This window comes from Notamacropus eugenii, chromosome 1 (genome assembly GCF_028372415.1).
Source record: "Notamacropus eugenii isolate mMacEug1 chromosome 1, mMacEug1.pri_v2, whole genome shotgun sequence".
NCBI lineage: Eukaryota > Metazoa > Chordata > Mammalia > Diprotodontia > Macropodidae > Notamacropus > Notamacropus eugenii.
In genome coordinates, this window is record NC_092872.1 from 592,962,888 (window position 1) to 592,986,200 (window position 23,313).

General features: G+C 40.4%; 1 protein-coding gene across 2 annotated transcripts in view; it reads right to left on the reverse strand.

Moving 5' to 3' along the window:
- Positions 1-5,264: 5,264 nt before the first annotated feature.
- The window catches only part of OVOL2 (ovo like zinc finger 2), a 46,559-nt gene continuing 28,510 nt past the window's right edge, over positions 5,265-23,313 (reverse strand). For both annotated transcript variants that reach the window (XM_072634530.1, XM_072634531.1), the window contains one exon: positions 5,265-6,370. In XM_072634530.1, coding sequence (XP_072490631.1) covers positions 6,060-6,370 — 311 coding nt within the window. In that variant the 3' untranslated portion in view covers positions 5,265-6,059. The remainder of the gene's footprint in view (positions 6,371-23,313) is intronic.

The following is a 23,313-nucleotide window of genomic DNA, read 5'->3' on the forward strand; positions in this document are numbered from 1 at the left end:
TCATGATGCGTTCCCTCTATGATGAAATCAAATCACAGGTCTAGTCTCTATCCTTTCATCCAAAATGGTGTATTCTTTTGAATGTTGCTGAAACCATTTTTTCTGATTTCCAATCTAGTGCAGTATCCAACAACAGCAGCCCAAACATCTCCTTCAAACATCACCTCCTCTTTTTCCCCCTTTCCATATTTACAAAGACAGACTCGTAGTTTTGAGTTCTGAGTTATTTGAAGTCTGGCCTTGATTAAAATATACATTAAAAAAACCAAAATGCCAAAACACACCCCTAAGAAGCTTAAGTCTGAACCAACTTAATTGATCCCTAAGAAGTTAGGAGGAAGGAGATAGGAGGGAGACTGCTGTAAAAAAAGGAGATATCCCTAAAAACATACTGAATATTTTGCCTTATGTAGACACTCCCCTTTCCCTAAGTTACTGTCTCGTGATTTTGGATTACTTACTGTTACCTATTCCCCCAAATCTTTCCTCTTCCCAATTTTCCTATCCTGTGGAGGACACCACCATTTTCCCAGTCACATTCATATTACCCCCCATATCCAACCTGTTGTCAAGTGTTCTCAGTTCTGCTTTCAGATCACATCCCCTTTTCTCTCCTCCTACAGCCACACCACTGGTGTAGACCATCCTCACATACTGTCTCTTCTGATAGAATGTAAACTCTTTGTGGTCTAGGATTATTTCCCTTTTGTCTTTTAATCCACTGCACCTAACATTCTCTGGAACACAGTAGGTAGTTAATATATATATTGAATAAATTCCTTCAGTCCTACCTCCTCCATTTAACTAGCTGTTACTTTGTATTAGCATCTTGACCTCTCTGGGCCTGTTTCCTTAGCTAAAAAATGAAGGAGCTGTACTAAGGTTCCTTTCCAGCTCTAAAATTCTGTGATTTATAGCATAAAATTAATTTAGGAAGGTAAATACCTCTACCTGATCTTATTCATTTGGAAGCTGGGGAAAGGGAGGCAAAATACAAGTTAGTCAACCAACCAAAAAAAATCCATTGCCTTTTACTGGAATTGACCCAATTGCAAATAAAAAAAGGTTTGCCTTAATTATCCATCATCTTACCAGTATCTTGCACTATTTTATATTGTTCTAACCAACAGGATTCTTGACTTCAAAGAGAGATAACCAAGCAATGTGCTCAGAAAAAGATGATCAGTCATCTGGGGTGATAAGCTGTGGCTCCCAGTCATCCCACAGTTGGCTAGAGCTTTGGCTGCCCATGGAGGTACATTTAGGCTGCAATAAGCTCCAGCTCACAGCCTTAGACTGAAAGCTGAGGTTCCTAGAAACTTCTCTGGGCTCAGGTGAGAATGGGCAGATGTGAGAGGACCTGAATTTAACCCACAGATTCACTCTGGTTCATGGACTGGCATTAACAATACAGAAGGGCTAGAGGGAGGATGGGAAGACTGCTTGGCATTCTCTCCTTCATTCAAGTCAACAAATATTCATTAAGTACCTACTATGTGCCAAGCCCTATACTAAATGCTGTGGAAACAAAGAATGACAGGGGAAAAAATTCCTTACTCTCAAGAAACTTGCAGTCTAACAGGACAGATGACATACAAGTGGCTATTTACAAACAAGGTCCACATAAGAGAAATTGGAGGTAGTTTCCAATAACATTAAGGAGGATCAGGAAAGTCTTCTTTCAGAAGGTGGGATTTTAGCAGAGATCTGATAGAAGCCAGGGAAACTAGGAAGTGGAGATAAGGAGGGAGAGAATTCCAGGCTTGGGAGAATACCTGTGAAAATGTACAGTCAGGTTATCGATTGTCTTATGTGAGGAAGAGCAAAGAAGCCAGTGTCATTGTGTCTCCAAGTGGAGGGGAGTCAGAAGAAAGAATGCAGGAAGGTAGGAAGGGGCCACCAGGTCATGGAGAGCTGTCAAAGCCAAAGAGGAGATTCTTTTAGGGAGCCAAGGGAGTCCTCGAAAAGTGTAAAGGGGTCTTGGGACTAAGAAGATCATAGTGGTTTGAGGACCTTTGCTCCAAAGTTCCCAGGTAAGTGGTAAAACTTTGAAAGCAACCTTAGGGACCTCAGTAGCTTCCCAAATGAGGGCATTGCCTAAGAGGCAATGACGTAGAGACAGGATTACAATGCCTCTAGAAAAATCTCCTTAAGGCTAAAGGGGGGGAAATGATGTCATTGATGCTAAAATTCAATAGTAACTCTAGATAAACACTGATAAACAAGATAGCAAGATAAGAGTAGAAAGAGCAGTGATTTTAGAGTGTGAGGCCTGGCCCTAGACTCAAGGCAGTAATCTAGAGGCAGCTGGTGGTACCGTGGAGAGTGCAGGGTCTGGAGGCAGGAAGATGTGAGCTCAGATACTTACTAGCTGTCAGTCAATCATGCCATGGATAAGTTCACTTACCTTGGTAGTGTACTTTCCAGGGATGTACACATTGACAATGAGGTTGATATACACGTTGCCAGAGCTAACTCAGTGTTTGAGAGGCTCCAAAGAAAAGTTTGGGAGAGAAGAGGTATTAGACTGACTACCAAACTGAAGGTCTACAGAGCCGTTGTGCTGACCTCATTCTTGTATGCCTGTGAAACATGGACAGTCTACCAGCGCCATGCTGGGAAACTGAATCGCTTCCATCTGAACTGTCTTAGGAAGATTCTAAGGATCACCTGGCAGGATAAGGTACCAGACACTGAGGTCCTTGCTTGAACTAAACTGCCAAACATTCAAACTATGCTTCAGAGAGTCTAACTCTAATGGGCTGGCCACATTGTTCAAAAGCAAAATGTACACTTGCCAAAAAGACTGTTTTATGGAGAACTCCATGGAGCAGACAATCACATGGTGGTCAGAAGTGATATAAGGACACTGTCAAGGTCTCTCTTACGAACTTTGGATTTGATTGTGGGACATGGGAGACACTGGCATAGGACTCCTCAGCATAGTGTGCCCACATTAGAAAAGGTGCTGTGCTCTATGAGCAAAGCACAATTGAAACAGCACAAAGTAAACATAGGATGCACAAATTTAAATGTTCACACGGACTATCTGTGCCCAACCTGTGGTAGAGCATTACGAGGTCGTATCAGACAGATCAGCCACAGTCATATACATCATGTCGATGTCATTTTGGTCCTCTTTGAGAACAAAAGACAACCACCATCATCACCAGTAAGCACCTACTATGTGCCAGGTTCTGTGCTAAACTCTAGAGATATAAAAAGAGGCAAAAGGCAGTCGTCTCCCTCAAGGAGCTCATGGTCTAATGTGGGCAACAAGCAAACGAACAAATACATACAAACAGGCCAGAAAACAAAAGGAAATAAAGAGAGGGAAGGCATTAGATTCAAGAGGGGTTGAGAAGCGCTTCCTATGGAGTTTTAGTTGGGTCTTAAAGGAAGCCAGAGAAGGCAGTAGACAGAGAAGGGGAAAGAGAAAAGCGGGGAAGTCAGAGAAAATACCCAGATTCTAGAGATGGAGTGTCTTGTTTGTGGAACAAGGAGGCCAATGTCACTGGATAAAAGAAGATCTCAAAGAGAGTAAGGTATAAGACTGTGCAACCTGGGTCAAGTCACACAACTTGTTTGCCTCGGTTGTAAAACAGGAATCATAACAGTACCTACCTCTCGGGGTTGTTGTGAGGATCAAATGAGACAATATTTGTAGAGTGCTTAGCACAGTGACTAGCACATAGTAGGTGCTTAATAAATGCCTTCCCCCCCTTCCTTCCATAAAATGAATTATTACTTGTAAAGTACTTTTTAAACTTTAAAACTGTATAAATGCCAATTAATCATTATTATTCAGCTACTTTACTGATGACCATGACCATGGGCAAGTCATCTAACTTCTCTGGGTCTTAACTTCTTTCTCTATAAAACAATGGGGTTGCACTAAGTCCCCTTAATAAAAGGATTTGTTCTGTGAAGTTTGGATTCAAAGGGCCACCCTTGAGGACCTAGAGGGCCACGTGTGGCCTTGAGGTCAAAGGTTCCCCATGCCTGGACTAGATAATGCCAAAGGCTTCTTTTAGCTCTAAATCTGATGGTCTCTTCCACCAATCTTTCTTAAATTGTGAATTCCAGAGATTTCCAAAGACTTGCATTCTGGTTCACTGTTATTGCCCAACTAGTATTGATGGAGATCTAGACAACACAGCCTGGGGCCATTAGCACCTCTCACTTTGTCTTAGTTAAGAATGTTTAATTTGTTTTTCCTCACAAAGTGGGTTAGCCTCATTCCAGGTACAGAAAAAGAAGCAGACAAAGGTCAATTATCACACATGCTAGTGATAAGACACCTAACCTTGTGTGGATTCTGTCCCCCCACCCCCGTTTGTTTAGTCATAGACACAGGCTTTAAAACAGAACTTTCTTAGAAAAGCACTGGATCATAAAGTCCACCTCCTATCTCCTCAGATCTCAGGGTAGGGGTGGGGGCAGAGGGCCCAACTCCTGCCCTTTTCCCAAACCTTCCTGCCAATGCTCTTTTTCCCACCCCATGGAGAGGGAACCCTAAGTCTCCTTTCCATCCCAAAGTTCAGATGCACTCCTAACCTCCCAGTAGTGGTGGGTTGAGCCCCTCCATATCCCTCTACCTTGCTGGTCAGAGAAGGTCACTCGTGTGTATAAGCAAGATGCTCCTATCTACCATCCTGCAGGCAAAATGGAGTACCACCAAGCCTAACTATCTGCCCTGTTGTTGCACCCTCCAGACCTCCCAAGAATGTCTCCCCCAATAAGAATACAAATTCTAAGAGAACAGGGACTGTCTCAATTTTCCTTTCTGTAACCCTGGAATTTAGTGCACAGTAACAACTTAAATGCTTTTTCATTCCTTCCTTTCTAGATGAAGAACTTCTCCCTAGGAAGAACAGGTCAGTTATCCAAGTCACATAGGACGTATCAGACCGTAGTCATCTGAGATTGGAATTGGGGAATTCTAGTAACATAGGAGAATGGAAAGAGCTCTGAATTTGAGATTATAATCCTGGCTACGCTGGATAGCCCATTTGCCTCTCTGGGCCTCAGTTTTCTTATCTGTAAAATGAGAGAGTTGGACTAGATGGCTTCTAAGGTCCAATTCAACTCTAAATGTAAGCACTTGGAGATATCCTGGCATCCATAACAGACACAGAATTAGGACCCATCCTGCCTACCTGTGGGATAGATAGTGCAGAGAGAGAGAGAGAGACGGTCAAGTCTCAGCAATGTCTTATGTACGTTGTGGAGCTGCCTCCATGAAAACAAAACAAAATGAAGGGTTTGTGAATTTGCCTTCTTTTATTTTATTTTAATTTTTTTTACAGTTGCAGCAGCACCTTGCCAGTGTGACAACAAGGTGCCCACACGACTGCCAAGGGAAGGTGGGGGATCTTGAAGATCTGCATTTTGGATGCTTCATATTTAGCTCTGATTTTTTTTTTTTTGCCCCAGCTTTCAACTGCCTCAATTCAAAAAAAACAAAAAACTCCCTTCCCAACCAATCACAAAAACAATCAAAAAACATAATCTGAAGTCAAAGTCCACACCATAAAGCCTGACTTGAAAATATAGTTGGTCTCTTCTTAGAAAAAAAAGGTTCATAGGGCCATTTCATTTATTAAAATAATTTCTGTAAACTTGGTCAGAAAGGAAAGAATCCCATTCTCTTTTTATCAACATGTGAGTGAGGACACTTTCCTTCAAGGATCTCATAGAATAAAAATAATAATGTCTTCAACAAGACCTTTACCCATTTTTACAGAGTCCTAACAATGATTGTACAAAACACAGTGACCCCTGTTTAAAAAAAACAAAAAAACCTACTTTTTTTGCAAGTCTTGCTTCAATTTCTCTCAGTTTCAAGACCAGACACCAACATTACAAGTGGTAGTGTCATGAAGGATCAAAGGTGAATGAGGCCACCCTCTTGAGGGGACCAGAAGGGACAGAGAGATCTCTGAACTTTTCTTAATTTAAAAAAATCTAAAAAGAGAGGGGAACAAAGCTAGCATACAAACTTTTCAAACATGTAAACTTCATAACATCAGTCCCTCTCTTTTTCTCCTTCTTTCCCCTCATTTGTCTTCCTCATTTAGTTTAGCATTCCTCTGGAGAACAGAAGTCAGCTTCGTCTGTAATATGGCAGCCAGTTTTTTCGACGTCTTTTTGAGGAAAGAGCTTCCTGGGTGGGCATTGTTCACATGCATGTACAAGTCCTCTTGCGTAGGGCCTGTGTAGCCGCAGTCCTCACAGACATACAGCTTGTCCCGACGTTGTTTGTAGGCATACTGCTGCTGCACCCCATGGATCTTCTTTAGATGAGACTCCAAGGAGCAACGCTGTGTGAAGGCCTTGTTGCAGATCTCACATTTGTAGGGGCGGATACCTACAATAACAAAAATCAGAAAAAATATGGAAGCCCATCAGCCACTGACCAGGAAATGGAACCAATGCTCAACTCATGTTCAACTTTGAGGAAACCAAGCCAGGTTGAGTAGCTGAGCTCTTGCATATACATATATACTTCCTTTGGGGGGTGGGGAATCAGATTTCCCATATTACATGCATTTTTATTATTTCATTATATATTTCCTAATTAAAATTTTAACATTCATTTTCTAAAATTGAGTTCCAAATTCCTCCTGCCACTCTCCCATCCCCAAAGAAGGCAAACAATTATGATCTTGAATATACATGTGAAATCATGCAAAACACATTTCCATATTAGTCATGTTGCAAAAGAAAACAAACACCAAGAAAAATTTCAAAAGTGAAAAAAATATGCTTTAATTTACCCTCAAAGTTCATCAGTTTTCTTTTCTCTCTAGAAGTGGATAGCATTTTTTATCATGGTTCCTTTGTAATTGTCTTAGAAATTGACTTGATCAGGGTAGCTAAATCACTCACAGTTGATCACTGAAAAATATTGCTGTTACTGTGTACAATGTTCTCCTAGTTCTGCTTACTTCACTTTGTATCAGTTCATATAAAGCCTTCCCAGGTTTCTCTGAAACCATCTTGCTAGTCATTTCTTATAGGACAACAGTATTCCATCACAATCATACATCACAACTTGTTTAGCCATTCCCCAACTGAGGACATCCCCTTAATTTCCAATTCTTTGCTACTACAAAGAGTTGTTATAAATATTTTTGTAAAAATAGGTCCTTTCTCCTTTTCTTTGATCTCTTCAGGATACAGATGTAGTGTGATTAAAGGGTATATACAATTTTATGGCTCTTCAGGCATAATTCCAAATTGTTCTCCAGAATGGCTGGACCAGTTCGCAATTCCACCAACAGTGTATTAGTGTCCCTATTTTTCCACATTCCCTCCAGCATTTGTCATTTTCCTTTTTCTGTAATATTGACCAATCTGATAGATGGGAGGTGGTATCTTGGAGTTGATTTAATTTGCATTGCACTAATCTGTAGTGACTTAGAGAGCTTCTTCATGTGATTATCAATAACTGATTTCTTCTTCTGAAAATTGCCTGTTCCTATCCTTTTATCCATTTATCAATTGGGAAATGGCTCTTATTTTAAAAAACTGGCCCAGTTCTCCACATATATTTGACAAATGAGGTTTTTACCAGAGAAACTTGCTATAAATTTTTTTTCTTCAGTTTCCTGGTTTTCTTCTAATTTTTGGCTGCATTAATTTTGTTTCACATGTGTATTTTCAATTTTAGTTTAAGCTCAGGCTCCTAGCACTGTATCTTCATGGGACAGGTACCTTAATTGAAGTCTACTGAATTGAACTGAATGACAGCATAGGGTGTCAGTTCCTGTGTTATTAAGGGACAATCAGTAACCAAAAAATCCCAGTGAGGGAAATTCTCAGAGGTCATCTCCATCTAATCCAACCTGTACAAGAATCCCTTGCAATGGATAAAGTGCCAGACCTGAGGTCGAGTAGCCTTGAGTTCAAATTTGGCCTCAGACACTTACTAGCCGTGTGAGCTGGGCAAGTTACTGAACCCTGTTTGCCTCAGTTTCCTCATCTGTAAAATGAGCTGGAGAAGGACATGACAAACCATTCTAGTATCCTTGCTAAGAAAACCTCAAATGGGGTCATAAAGAGTTAGACTTAATTGAAACCCAGTTCCATCAACCAGTCATCAGACTGCATGATTTTGAAGTGCTTCACAATCCTCATCACTGCCCTTTATATAATCCCCAGTTTATCCCTATTTTTACTAAACTGTAGCACTGAATATGGTACTCCAGATGTTTCTGACTAGGAAAGAGGGGAGAAGGACACAATCTAGTAGAAAGAGATTGTAATCTGGAGTCAGGAGAACTCCTCTTTCACCATCTCTTCCACTTACAACCTGTGTAATCTTAGGCAGGTCTCTTTACAAGGACGTCAGTTTCCTCATCTTTATAATGAAGGCTTTGTATTTGGCCTTTGGGGTCCCTTCTGGTTCTTCATCTATGATGTTATGATTACTACCTGCTAATTCCTGAAAGCTATGTCTCTGTAAATTTAGTTTTTGAGGCTTCCATATTATGGAACCACCATTTCCATGGTGATTTGAAGTGAGCATGCAGTGCACTCATTCCCCTGCATCTTGTTCAGGTGAAAGGTCATTTGACCACATTTTGCCCATCTTGTATGGGTGAAGTTGCTTTCTTGAACCCAAGGCTCTACATGCATGCATATTAAATTATCTTAGTAAGTTCAACCCCAAGAACACAAGAAAACAAAACCAGTCCAGAGTTCTTGGGGTACAGGGAGGGGTCCAGAGGACTAAAGAAAAAATGATCATTAGAAAATGGTATTGGGCAGCTGGTGCAGTAAAGGCAAGGATTCACCTGAGCTCTCCCCAAGACATCCCCAAACCCTTCCACATGCCTTTAAATAATGACTCTAGGCAAATTCTAGAGCAGCAGAAACCACCAAAAAAAAAAAAGGAATGAAATAATTTCCCAGCCCAAGACAACTTAGAAGATCAGCAGGAAATGTCTGCTGCACCAGGATGAGAGAGGAGTACAGTCCAGTGCAGGCCACACCAGTAGGGACCAAGGCCCCAACAAAGCAGGAGTAGGCCTTGGGGCAACTAAATCAGTGGTAGCAATAGCAGTTTCCAGACCTCTCAGCCCACAAACAGTGAGGGGATTAGACAATGGGTCAGAAGGAGATTTACAGAGGTCCCTTTGCTGGCACCACGGGCTTAGTCCCGGAGCACTGACACACTAGAGCTTGCAGTGGCAGAGGAGTAGGGACCCTGGTCACAGTTCCAGAAATGAAAAGAATGCTTGTGGCTGTTCACAAAGCAGTGCATAGTACAGTAGAGTAGACAACACACTTCTCCCTAGATCATACCACCTTGGAAGAGGTGAAAACTTACAGGTCCCCAGAATTATCTCTGAAAACAGCTGCACAAAAAAACATGAAGCTTGGAACAGAGTCCCACTTTAGCAGAGTCAAGAAATAGGCTAAAAAATGAGCAAACAACAGAAAAAGATTCTGATCACAGAAAGCTACTATGGTGACAAGAAATATCAAAATACACACTCAAAAGAAGACAACAAAGTCAAAATCCCTTCATCCAAAGCCTCAAAGAAAAATCTGAATTGGTTTCGGGCTATGTAAGAGCTCAAAAGGGATTTTAAAAATCAAAAAAGAGAGGAAGAAGAAATATCAGAAAGAGAAATGAGAGTGATGCAAGAAAATCATGAAGAGTCAACGGCTTGGTAAAAGAGGCACAAAAACCCAATGAAGAGAAGAATGCCTTGAAAGGCAGAATTGGCCAAATGGAAAAGGAGGTACAAAAGCTCAATGAAGAAAATAATTCCTTAAAAGTTAGAATTGGGCAAGTGGAAGCTAATGACTTTATAAGACATCAAGAATCAATCAAACAAAACCTAGAAAACAGACCCAGGAGAGATAATTTAAGAATTACTGGACTACCTGAAAGTCACAATCAAAAAAAGAGCCTAGACATAATTTTTCAAGAAATTATCAAGGAAAACTGCTGTGAGATTCCAGAACCAGACAGTAAAATAGAAATTGAAAGAATCCACCAATCACCTCCTTAAAGAAACCTCAGAATGAAAACCCCCAGGAATATTGTAGTCAAATTCCAGACCTCCAAAGCTGCAAGAGGTCAAAAAGAAACAATTCAAATATCATGGAGCCACAGTCAGGAAAACATAAAAGGTAAACAGAAAAGAGAATTATAAGGGATTCAATAAGATTAAACTGTTTATATTCCTAGATGGGAAAATGGACAAGTCACTGAACCATGTCTGCCTCGGTTTCCTCAACTGCAAAATGGGCTGGTGAAGGAAATGGCAAACCACTTTAGTAGTTTTGCCAAGAAAACCCTAAACTGAGTCACAGAAAGTTATACATGACTCAAAAAATGACTCAATACCTTTCACATAGTTTGGACAAAAAAACTTGAACATAGTACTATTCCCATAAATTCATTTGGAACTACAAGGTCATTAGTCCCATTCTCTCTTTTTATAGATGAGGGGACCCTCTCATCATCACTCTAAATTACACATTTTCCATGATATCCAAAAATAAATTTAAACACTTAATCTGACCTTTATAAGACAAAAATTTTACCTGGTTTCATCCAACTATTTTATTTCCTGAAGGTCTACAAGCTACATAGGGTCTGTCTTAAGATTAGTTTAGAAAGCAGAAACTGTAATTTTCATTGAGGAGGGTTTAAAACAATCATGTACTTAGTAAATGCTTTTTTTTTTTTTTTTATGAGGCTCATGATAATAGACTTAAGAGTGGAAAATACCCTTAGAGGTGATCTAATGAACAGATTCTAGACTCGACTAGATTATCATCCAATCATTTCATTTTACAGATAAAGAATCTGAGGACAGAGAGGTTAAATTACCCGCCTATGGCCACAAAAGTAGTCAGTAGCACAACCACGATCTGAACTAAGGTTCTCAGATTCCAAATCTCTACAGGTGTTCTTAAAAAAAAAACAACTTACTGATGTTTTTTGCTTCTTTACATCACCTTTCCCACCCAGAGCCCTTTCATGAAGTCAGGAAGACCTGAGTTCAAATCCTGCCTCAGACAACTTGGTAACTGTATGACCCTGGGTTAGTCACTTAACCTCTGTCTGCCTCAGTTTCTTCACAGCTAAAATGAGGATAATAACAGCACCTAGCTGTTGTTGGGAGGATAAAATGAGATTATTTGTGAAGAGCTTTACAAGCCCTGAAACACTTTATAAAAGCTAGCTATTATGATTATATAGCAAAAATAGTATTTTGGAAAAGAAAAAGAAAAAATTAACACATCAATACATTAAAAAAGTCGGAAAATATGTGCAATGTGTAATACTTATGGCCCTTCCATATCAGCGAAGGGGTGGGGTGGGAGCGTCTTCTCTTCTTTCTTACCACAGTTGTTCTTTATACATTTTTCAAGAAATCTTACTTTTGATTTTTTTGGTGGTGGTTCTTTTTGTTTAGATTGTTGTGGTCACCATATATAGTTTTCTTGGCTATTCTCCACACATTATCAGTTCATGCAGATGTTGGAATGCTTCTCTATATTCAATCACATTTCTCATTTCTTAGGACACAATAACATTCCAATACATTCATTTACCATAATTCATTTAGCCATTCCCTGACTGAAAGGCATCTACTTTGTTTCCAATTCTTTGCTTATACAAAAAGTGTTGCTATAAATATTTTGGTGTATATGGGCACTTTCCCCTTTCTTATCAATGACCTCTTCAGGTTATGTCTAGTAATGGAATCTGTGGGTCAGTGGGTATTTACATAATCCCAAAGTGCTGTCCAAAATGACTGAAGTGATTTTGTAGCTCCATCAACAATGCACTAGTATGACTACGTTGCCATTACCCCTCCAACACTTAGTATATCTGCCATAGGCAGATAACTCATCTTTTGTAATTTTGCTCCCTGGCCTCTCCTTTTCTATTTTGCCTTAAAAATAATGTTTCCTGAAGGTGATAGAAAGGATGTTGTCCCCATGATAGTAATTCTTCTAAGTCCCTGATTGGGCAGTTCATTATTAACCCTTGCCCTCCCCACGGTTATTTTTCTGCCATTTATCATGAAATATCCCCCTTGGGTTCATGCCTTCCAACCTTTCTGGATGTCTACTGCACCCAGGAAGCTTGGACTAGTCTTCTGAGACAGGACCAGTGTTTTCTCTAGGTACTAAATCTCTGACGATTATATGCACTGTAAGGTCCCCTTCTCCCTTTTATATCTTTTCCCCTTCACATAAGCATTAATCAGTGGTACTCCCTCCCCAATAAAATCAGATTTTTTTCCCTTAACTTTCATCATTTCAATTCTTCCCTTTGTATCTTTATCCACTTTTCTCTAGGCTCTCTTCCTCTTAAGAGACTAAAGGAGTTATTTCCCCATTTGTTAACCTGAGATTTGATTATTTGAATATTTGATTTATTTTAGATTTGAATTACAATTAGAATTTTAGATTTGAATTATTTGAATAGTATGTATTCCCTTCTCCCATTAGGTAATTAATTCTTTCCTACAAAAAATACTGATTTCCCTATATGTGAATCATTGTACGGTTAGTCTATGATGTTTCAGACCTGTTTCTCTATCATCATTTCTATTTGCCTTCTTTTTTCATCCTTGCCTCCTGGTGTCCTTTTAAAAAGAAATCTCTTACTGATCTCTCTCATTGTTTTGTTGTTGTCCTTGGCTGCTCTATTTGTTTACCTTTCTGCATTTCAGTTGTCTAGGGTATCTGCAAAGCAAATAATTTGTTCAGGCCTCATTTTATTTCTAGAGATGCTTCAAAGGGCTCTTTTTTTAATTGAACATCTCACTTTTTTCATTAGAGGTTAGGTTCAGGTTTGCAGGGTAGGTCACTCTGGTTGGCGTATTGAATTTTGCTCTTCCAAAAAATTACTCCATCCCCTGTAGCATGGGTAAAGGATAGTTTTATGCTATTCAAATTAACTTTCTATTATATTTGAAGGTCTTTCTCCAGATAGGCACAATTTGTTGTTAGACACTGGAAATGTTAAATTTAACAGCTCTGGGTCTCAGAGTTTGTAGCACAAAGTTATTTTCCTAGAGGTGATCTGTGGTTTCTTCCAATTGGAACTTTGCTTTCTGTGCTCGAAATGTCTGAGCAGTTTTCTTGTATTATTTCTTACAAGTTTATTTAATGCATATTACACATAATACACATTCTTAAGTTGTTTAGGTTTTCTTTTAATATCATTGCTTTTTGTTTCTTCCATATTGTCCTTAACTTCCATGTATTTGAATTCTCAATAAATTATTCTCTCTTTGAGACTTGCTACTATGGATTCATATTTTTCTATTCTGCAAATTATTTCAGCTGTGCAATCCATAACTTCTGTCTTCACAATTCTGATTTGTCTTTTAAATCAGACTTCTGAGGGTGGAGCCAAGATGGCAGAAGAGAGGAAGCCTTCAGCTGAACTCTCCCACCATTCCCCTCCAAACAACTTTAAAATAACACCTCAAACTGAATTCTGGAGTGGCAGAGACAACAAAAAGTTCCAGACCAAGAAAAGTCAGAAGGCTAAGCGGAAAGATCTGTGACACAGGAGTGGAAGCTGGCCTGCAGAACACATATAGGCAACCCCAGTGGTGGGACTGGGTGGTGGTGACAGAAGCTGCAGCAGCTTCAGGCGCTGTCAAGCCAGAGAAAAGGGACCAACAACTCATCAGAAAGAGATTACAGGGGTCTCCTTGTGTCAGCACTTGGTTGTATGACTAGAGCTCCATTGCCTATTCTCACTTCTGCATCAAAATTCAAGGGCAAAGAGGAGCACTCTTGGTCAAGAAGGAGCAGGGGCCCTGAGCAGCAGATTTGTTTGTGAACTCAAGGGAGCAGAGGCTTGAAAGAGCAGGATTAATTGCAATCCCAGGAGATATGGGGCCTTTCCTGAATAAGGCTCAAAGCACAGCTTGGAATAGCAATTACACACCTTTCTCCAGATCACACCATCTTGGAAGCACTGAAAACATCCACACCCCCAAACCAGCTCTGAAAACAGGAGGAAAAACTGTGAAGCTTAGGACAGTCCCCTCCCCCCTGCCAGGGACAGGGTCCAACTTTAACAAAAGTCAAGAAACAGGCAACAACTAATAAAGAACCTGCCCCATTAAAAGCTAACGTGGTGACAAGGCAGATTAAAAAACAAACTATAAGCAAAAAATCATAAGGGATTCAATAAGGTTAAATGGTTAACATCTCGTTTAAACCATTCAGGAATATTCTGTTGTGTTTTTATGTTCTCTTGGAAATCTATAGTGTCCTCTGCCGCATCAGGTATTGGTGCCTTTTCCTTTGTCTTACAACATTTACTGATTCCTGAATAAATCTTTTCCCTGATCTGAAGGTTATTTTCCCTTCTGCTATTAATATCCTTCTTGTTGTTTTGTTTGCTTATGCTCATATTTTTTAACTGAGCTTCCTTCTTCCTGACATCTTTTCAGATTGTTTTCCTTTCTATATTCCCCTATTACTCACTTTCTGACTCTCTCTCCTTTGACGGTGATTCCCTTGGGGCTAGACCTCAAAGTCATCTTGGCCTCCTCCCATGCTGGGCAATTCACATTTTGCCAGCCTCAGTCTCTACCCCAGATGACATCGGAGTGCACAGAACTGGCCCCAGTTGGATTCTGGGCATTTTCCTCAGACTTACTGGAATGCTACACCTGTCTACTGATAGTTCCCTTGCTGAGCTCTGCTGTAGTAGACTACTGATATACTCTTGTCCCAGCTAGGATAAGCATCTGCCTTTTGGATTTCTATAGCAATGGCAGGAGGGAAAGGAGACAGCTGAATTTGTTTGAAGCTGAGGGTTGGTTGGTACAGCCCCGCAATATACTGAGTAATAATTATGTTAGGGATTAGCATTCTCTGATATTAGTAGAATAGACGGTTACTTCATTACAGTCCTTGGTGACATGGACCAGAAATGTCTAACTTGTAGTCTCCAAAACTCCCAAATCAGACTAAAATATAATTGGGAAATGTTTAACAAAATAAAGATAAAGCTAATTTGTAATTTTCTAAGGGATTCGTATCTAGCTGAATTTGACATCGCTGTCCTAGACCACCGAGAAAGCTAAAATTGCTTTATCTCTTACACATAATTCTTATTTTGGAGAAGTATGAGAGATCATGGGAATCTGAGAAAATGGCTAGCCCTCCATCTTGTTGACACAGCAGATAGAGCATAAGGCCTTAGCGATTAATCTGACTTATCCCTCAAGGCCCAGGTCAAATCCCATCTACTCCATGAATGAGAAGCATAGGCTTATCCAGAAATATGTTCACATTATGACTGTCTCCCTTTCTTTCTTTTGGGGATGATACCTAGTGTACCTTCTTCCTCATTTCCAGGGTTTCCATAACTTCCCTACTCCCTTCCGTCAGCACTGTACACAACAGGTATTGATCACTTTCCCCTTTCTATTCTAACCTCAGGGTCAAATTTGATGTCTCAGGATAAAAAGATATTATTATTATTCTAGGCTTCTTTTGGGAGGGGAAGTCAGAGGTGGGGAGGGGGAGTGCTTCAGAGAAAAATAAATCACAAGGAAAGTTCACAGGTAAGACAAATTTTGAGACTACTCTGTGGTTGTTTAGTCATTTTTCAGCATATCCAGCTCTTTGTGACCTCATTTGGGGTTTTCTTGGCAGACACTGAAGCTGTTTGCCATTTCCTTCTCCAGCTCATTTACAGATCAGGAATCTGAGACAAACAGGGTTAAGTGACTTGCCTAGGGTCACATAGCTAGTTAAGTATATGAGGTCAGGTCTGAACTCAGATCTTCCTGATTCCAGGCCCAGCACTCTAACCACTGCACCACCTAGATGTCCAGAGAATCCTCTGCATAGGTCTATTACAGATAATAGTCATTCTCTCTCCTTTTATGTAACACAGCTCAGTACTAGTGAATAAACATCACTTGAAGCTAGGCTAGGCACTGAAGGGTGAAAATGTAACTGAAAACATGCCAGTATTAACAGGTTTAGTTAAGTTACTGAGAAAGCTATTGGGAGCAAAGCTTATAGTGCACAATAAAAATATGAGTTATGATGATTATAAAAACATAGGCACCATAGGGTATATTGTAACAATCAACCAAGAGGCAGAGAACTTTGTCTACTTTACCTCTCTGACTCAGTTTCTTCAGTTGCAAAATGGAGGATAAAAACTATCCTAACCTAGCCCAAGGTTATTGTGAAGGTTCAGTGAATAATACTTTCCATATACTCCTTTTTTATAAAAAGCTTTAAAGTCTACATTATGTCTGAGTAGAATCAGTGATATAAACTGTAGTAGCCCAGTTTAAGAACTAGAAGGAAGGTCAGCAGCTGATTAATCCAACTCTCTCATTTACAGACCAGTAAAAAAGAGGTTAAGTGACTAGCCCAAGGTCACATAGCTAGGCAAGTAACAGATTCTTTCATTCCAAAACCTCCATTCTTTTGATTGTATCGCCGTACACTTCTCCCCACCCAAAATGAAGTTCTTAAAGCTATTTTTAAAATGGGTTACAAAAGGAAAGTCTTTCTTAATTATTTCTGCTCCAGCTATAAGCAAATCTAGATGTTATGAGTTACATATCAGTTACCCAAAATCAGGGGGGAAGTATCTGCTGCTTAAAAAACTTCCTGCTGTATCTTTCTTTTCCTTTTTCATAGGTAGGAAAATTAGACAAATTAAGTGATTTGTCAAAATTTCACTGGTAATAAGTGCCAGAAGGTAGGTACAGTGGATACTGCTGGCCAAGTTTAGTCAGAGAGATCTGAGTTCAAATATGACCTCAGACACTTACTAGCTGTGAGACTCTAGACAAGTCACTTAACCATGTTTGCCTCAGTTTTCTCATCTGTCAAATAAGCTAGTGGTATTTTGGCCAAGAAAACCCCAAATGGGATTATGAAGAGTGGGGCACTACTGAGCAACAGCAAATAAATAGGCAGAACCAGGCCTCGAACCTAGGGTCAGTCTCCATATTTAACATGTGGCTGTCTCCCCTCACTTTGAATATTTCTTTTTTCCATTTTAAAATGGAGCTTTTGTTCCTCCCTTGTGGTGGGCCAGGTGGTAAATGAAGGTCATCCTCTTAACTGATGTGTTTTGTTTTTCTCATCTGCTTTTTTTCCCCTCTCACCTTCTTAAAATCCTTATTATAAGGGATGGCTTACAGATAAAGAAAAAGGAAAAAACAGATTCAGAAGTGAAAGTTATTAAAAACAAAAGGCTTCATTAAAATAAGATTTTAAAGAATTTTTAAAAGAATTGTCATTATAAGCTATTAAGTAGGAGGACAGTTAGAAAAGATTAAAGTTTACTTAATTTTATCATTAGTTATATTATGTACATGACATGATATATAACATTATAAATAATTATTATTAATTTAAATTTTAAAATTCTTTTTCTCCATTGGCAGCCTGGAGCTAATCCTCTCATCCCAACCTTTTCTTTTTGCAGGCTCAATACCCAGCATCTCATCCCTACAGTTCTAGAGAGGTAGTAGTCTCTGGGCAAACACTATTTACAGACTTCAGCTTTTCCATGACTATTTACCTTCTTATCAATCTCATTGTTTCCTGACCCCCAAACCCAAGCAAGATAAGGCAAGCTTGGAGCACCAGCTTCTTCAGAGCAGAAGAATCCACATTTCTGAATCCCCCAGCCCTTCCTGATTTCCCATAGACAGCTGCAGCTACACTCTCTCCACTCTCCCACCTCAAACTCTGAAGTGAAGAAGGGAGGGCTAGGTTTATATAATCTAGGTTAGGGTTTGGAGGTTAGATCCTCCTGCCCTCTGGGCTTCTCACATGTCACAAGGGAGAGTTGGCTTTTTTTTAAGGCTTGCAAACTGCCCTTATGGCTACAGCTCAACCTCATACAAATGGATGACCTGGAGCAAAAAGGGAACTGGGTGAACCAAGCAAGCATGTCTATCCAGGGGACAGCAACAGCAGCTACAATTAGCGCTATTTTATCCTGGGGATGGGGGAATTCACTGTAAAAATGGGGGAGTATATACATGCTAATGAGAGAAGGAAAAGAACACAGAGGCAGCAGGAAAAGCTCAAGCTAAGGAATAGATGGGACTGTGGCACTTCAGCTGAGCCTCTGGAGGCAAATACAACTCCTGCTTGCTAAAGGTAAAACAGGACAATCCTCTTCATATAGTATTAAAAAAAAACTGAGGAGAGATCACTAGTGAAATAAATTACCTTGGATCATCATGGGTTTTTGCATCTGGTATGGTTCTTGGTTCTAGCTTTGGATCTGCCCTCTAGAATGGTGGTTCTTAACCTGGAGTCTGTACAGTTAGTCTTTTCTTAAATTTTGACAACTGTTTCTCAATATAACTGGCTTCCACTGTGATATTAGGTATTATATTTTATGCATTTAAAAACATTATTCTGAGAAGGGGTACGTAAGTGTCACAAGACTGCCAAAGGGGTACATAATACAAAAAAGGTTTAGAATCCTTACTGTAGAACAAACAGAATCATGATTTTTGACCAGCTGCTTTTACTCATCTACACCATAGGTAAGGCTCTGGCTGTGGCCAGGCAAAGCAAAAGTTGTAGGTTCAAAGCTGCCATAATAACATTCTTCACATGGTGAGAGCAACATACTCCAGGGGAGGCTTGGAGGAGGAGAGTAGTAAAAGACGGTGGACACCAATTCAATCCTTGTTGGTGCAATGAGTTCCCAGGGGAAATCCTTCGGCCAATCCAAGCTCCCAGGTTTTCAGGACTAAACAAAATGGCTCATGGACCCATGTGTGCCCCTTATGACCTAACCCAAGGAATCCTATTTCAACTGGACAAAGGTGGCCTATGTTACACCACAATTACTAGAGCAGGCTGCTCATTGGTTCTTTGGAAGATTTCATCCAAAAGTTCTAGACTTTTGATGACCTCCAGCAATCAATCAACAACAATTTATTAAGCACTTACTATGTGCTAGGAACTGTGGTAAGTGCCGGGGAGACAAAAGAAAAAACAAGGGGGGGGGGAAGGTCTACCTCCAAGGACAGCACATTCTAAGGACAGAAGCAATTTCGGTAAATCAGCACATATAAGACTGCCAACTGCCAAGACAATGGCCTTCAGTCCAGAAAACTCAGTTTCCTGAGCTCAAATCTGGCCTCATTTTCCTTTACTAGCTATGTGACCCTGGGCAAGTCACTTAACCCTGTTGGTCTCAGTTTCTTCCTCTGAAAAATAAGCTAGAGAAGGAAATGGCAAACCACTCCAGTATCTTTCCCAAGAAAATCCCAAATGGGGTCACAAAGGTTCAGACAGCTGAAAAAACGATTAATCAACAACAAAAATATGAGAAACAGGAGAGAGAATGCGGTACAATAAACAGAAAATGGGTTTCAAAGTCAGAGACCTGGTCGTCTCAAAATGAGTGTGAATGGCTTTGGAATCCATGACATGGTAAGATCAGTTAAAGGAACTGGGCCTATTCACCCTGACAGAAAGAAAACTCAGATGAGGATATGATCAAGTCATCTTCAAATATCTGAAAAACTGTCATGTAGAAGAGATATTAGGCTTTTTGTGTTTGACCTGAGAATAAAACTAGGAGTCATAGGCACAGCTGCAAAGAGGAAAATGTACCCTTAAGACCTAGGAAGCCTTTACCATAAGAGCTATCAAAAAGTTGAATAGCTCCCTTAAGAGATAGCCCCCAACCTTGGAGGTCTTCAGGCAGAGGCTGAATGACCACTTGTCACCTGTCATCCTGAGGATTCTTTTCATGTAGGTGAAGCTGTCTGAATTCAGTAATGTTTATTAAGCACCTACTATGTGTCAGACTTAGTGCTGGGGATACAAAGACGCAAAGGACAATCCTTGCCCTCAAGGAGTTTATAATGTAACGTGGTGGGTGAGGGATACAAAATGCAAACATAGATACAGAGCAAGCTATATACAGGAAATAATTAACAGAAGGAAATACCAGAATTAAGAGATAGCTAAGGCTTCCTATAGAAGATGAGATTTTACTGGGGACTTAGAGGAAGTCGTGGGAAGTCAGTATTTGGAGTGTAGGACAGAAAGCATTCTAGGCATGGCAGACAGTCAGAGAAAATGCCAGGAACTAAGAGGTAGTGCCTTGTTTTTGAATAAATGGGCAGCTTCTCTAATTAGCTTGTAGCTTCAGCAGCAGCAGGAGATCCAGTAGCTCTTGGAGATGGAGTGGGGAAACATCAAATACCATGGACATTGCATATTCCCCTGTTCCTGGTTGTATTCTGGTTTTCCACCTAAATGACTTTTGGTTTTATGAATATTACCAGTTCATTCACCAATTTTTTCTGTGAACAGAGTCCCTCACTGATCTACTAAAGAACCAAATAGAATTTTCATGGGCTAAGGCCACTTTTTTGAATTTTAATGTAGTTTTATGTCTCCTTCCCACCCACAACACACACACACAAACACACACACACACACACACTCACTCACAGATACACACACACCCCTTAATTTATGAGAAGCTTTTCATGATGCAGAATAACCCCTATAAGGTTGTGATAGGCACCATCCTCAGGCTGGCCAATGGGTCCTTGGATCTCTCTGGTACTACAACTATTTTTCCTGAAAATTAACTACTAAAAAGAAACATTATACTTCAGGGAATGCAGACTGGTGAAGGGTGGGGAGGGAGAAGAGCAAGAAAGGGAGAAAGAACCTCACAGTCACAGCTACATTTTAGAGGAGAAAATGAAACTTCATAGCCCATGCAACCTTATTATTTTATGGAACTACCACATCCCTTTGCACACACTGAGACTGCCCGCCACCTCAACGAGCGTAAATCATTGATGGGCATTACTCTTTAATTGTTCCAGTTTTTTCAAACAACATTTATCAAGCACCTGCTATATTTCAGACACTATGCTACAAACTGGGAAAAAGACAAAGACAAAAAGCAAAACAGCCATTTGTCCTTGAGAATTTGATGTCCTACTGAAACGACACATCCTGTACACAGAGGAGTAAACCCAAAGCGTATAAAACTAAATGAGAGGCAGAGAGAGTTTCTTGAACTAAGAGTCTGATGGGGCAGTGGAGGGGGAGCGGGGAATCAGAGAAGGTCTCATTTAGGAGGTGGTGCCTATGGTAGAGGGACCATATTTGTGGTTCAGTCATTTCGGCCGTGTCTGACTCTGTGATCCCATTTGGGGTTTTCCTGGCAAAGATACTGGAGGGGTTTGCCATTTCCTTCTCCAGCTCATTTTACAGATGAGGACCTGAGGCATCCTGGGAGATGGAAATTAGTCACTATACATTCTATACTTGAGGACTAGACTGCAAAGCCCCACAGGTGGGAAATGGAATGCCATGGATGAAAAACAGCAAATAGGTCCATTTGTTTTCCTCCACTGAACACTGGACTGGAAAATGTGTGAAAAGGAGTAACATGAAGCTAGAAGTTTGTGGCAACCAGTATGTAATCACCTTACCCAGGAAATTAAAACACAGGTTCTCCACTTACCAGCAAGGATGGCTGGGCAGTAGACTTAAAGTTCTGTCAATTTTACAGCAATTTCTGGTCTGACATGTCAGCAGTATCATCCCAGGCTCAATGAGTCACTGTTCAGTCGTGTCTGACTCTTCGTGACCATACATCCATATGGACCATATGGACTATACTGTCCATGGGGTTTTTTTGACAGATACTGGAGTGTTTGCTATTTCCTTCTCCAGTAGATTAAAAGGAAAAGGGCTTAAGTGACTTGCCTAGGGTCACACAGCTAGTAAGTATCTGAGGCTGGATTTGAACTCAGGTTTTCCTGACTCCAGGCTCAGCACTCTATCTGCTGAGCCACCAACTATCTCCTAAAGAGCTGTTCCAGCTAGCTGCCTCAGATGGCTCTGAGCCAACAGGACCTTCACACCAAAAGTGAGGTGGGGTGCTATTTCCAAGGCACCCTATATTCTATTCCCAATATCTTACAGGGAGGATTCATTGCACGGTACTCCAGCATTCTTGACACAGGCTCCATTAGGCCTTGTAGGCTGTGCCTGAACGTTTCTGGTGGTTATATGCTAGGTATAACATCAGATACTCTGGACAATCAACCAAGGAGTAGGCTTAAATAAGAGAAGACAGCAGGATTTTATGACTACTACCAACACCCTATCTCCCTGTGCAAGAATGAGCTAGACAACAATCATGAAGCAATTACAAGTAAATGTTGCAAAAATAGAAAAACAAGCAAAAGTAGAGATAAGAGAAGACTTCCTACCCCAACACCCACCCCCCTCCACCATCACCATTTCTTGGCAGAGGAATATGTGAGAGTGGTACATGTGGGTAGAACACGGAATATATTTCCAGATTTTTTTCAATGTATTGATCAGTTTTGCTCATTAGTTTTTTCTCTTGTTTCACTGTAAAAATATCATCTGTAATAGAGGATGGCTCTCTGAGAGAAGGAAATTTAGGTGCAATGTAAAAACCAAATGTATCGATAAGATTTTATTTTTAAAAAATCGACAAGCATTTATTAAGTTACTACTGTGTGTGAGGCAGCATGCAAGGCTCTAGAGATACAAAGGTGAAAAAGGAAGACAATATGAACATACTAAGATATATGCAAATGATAACCTGAGGGGAAGGGCACTGGGTAAAGGACAGGAAAGGCCTCATAAAGAAGATAGTGCTCCAGATGAGTCTTGAAATATATCTGAGATTCTGTGCCAAACAGAGAAATTAATTATATCTGATCACAAAGGTAACAGGGAGACAGTGGAGTTTGCTGAGAAGGAGAGGGACCTGATCAGATCCATGCTTCTGGAGAATCATTTGACAGCTGAGAAAAACATAGAGCGAATTGAGGAGACAACAATTAGTGGGCATAGTGTGATAGTCCAGGCATGTTCGGCTGTATGGGGGGAAAGAAGGGGTTGGATGTGGGAGGGGTTGTCAAATTCACCGGATACGTGGGACTGGGGAGAATGGCTCTGAGGCTACAAACCTGAAATGACTGGGAGGATGGAAGCACGAACAGAAATGCAGTTGTTCAGAAGAGAGGCTGAGCATCTACAGTGTTAAATGCCCAACCATGACCATGTGATGCCTCTGGATCTTTGGACACATGCTCCACCTCCAGTTATATCCCCACGTGGGGTAAGCAGGACACTATAATAAGGCACTGGAAGGAGGTGACAGGATGGGTTTTGAGGAGACATTAATGTTAGTGAATGGATAGAATTTGTGCAGCTGTACAGGATTGTGAGGTGAATTCCAAACTAGGGGGATGGAAGTAGGGTGTGGGGGACAGGGAGGAT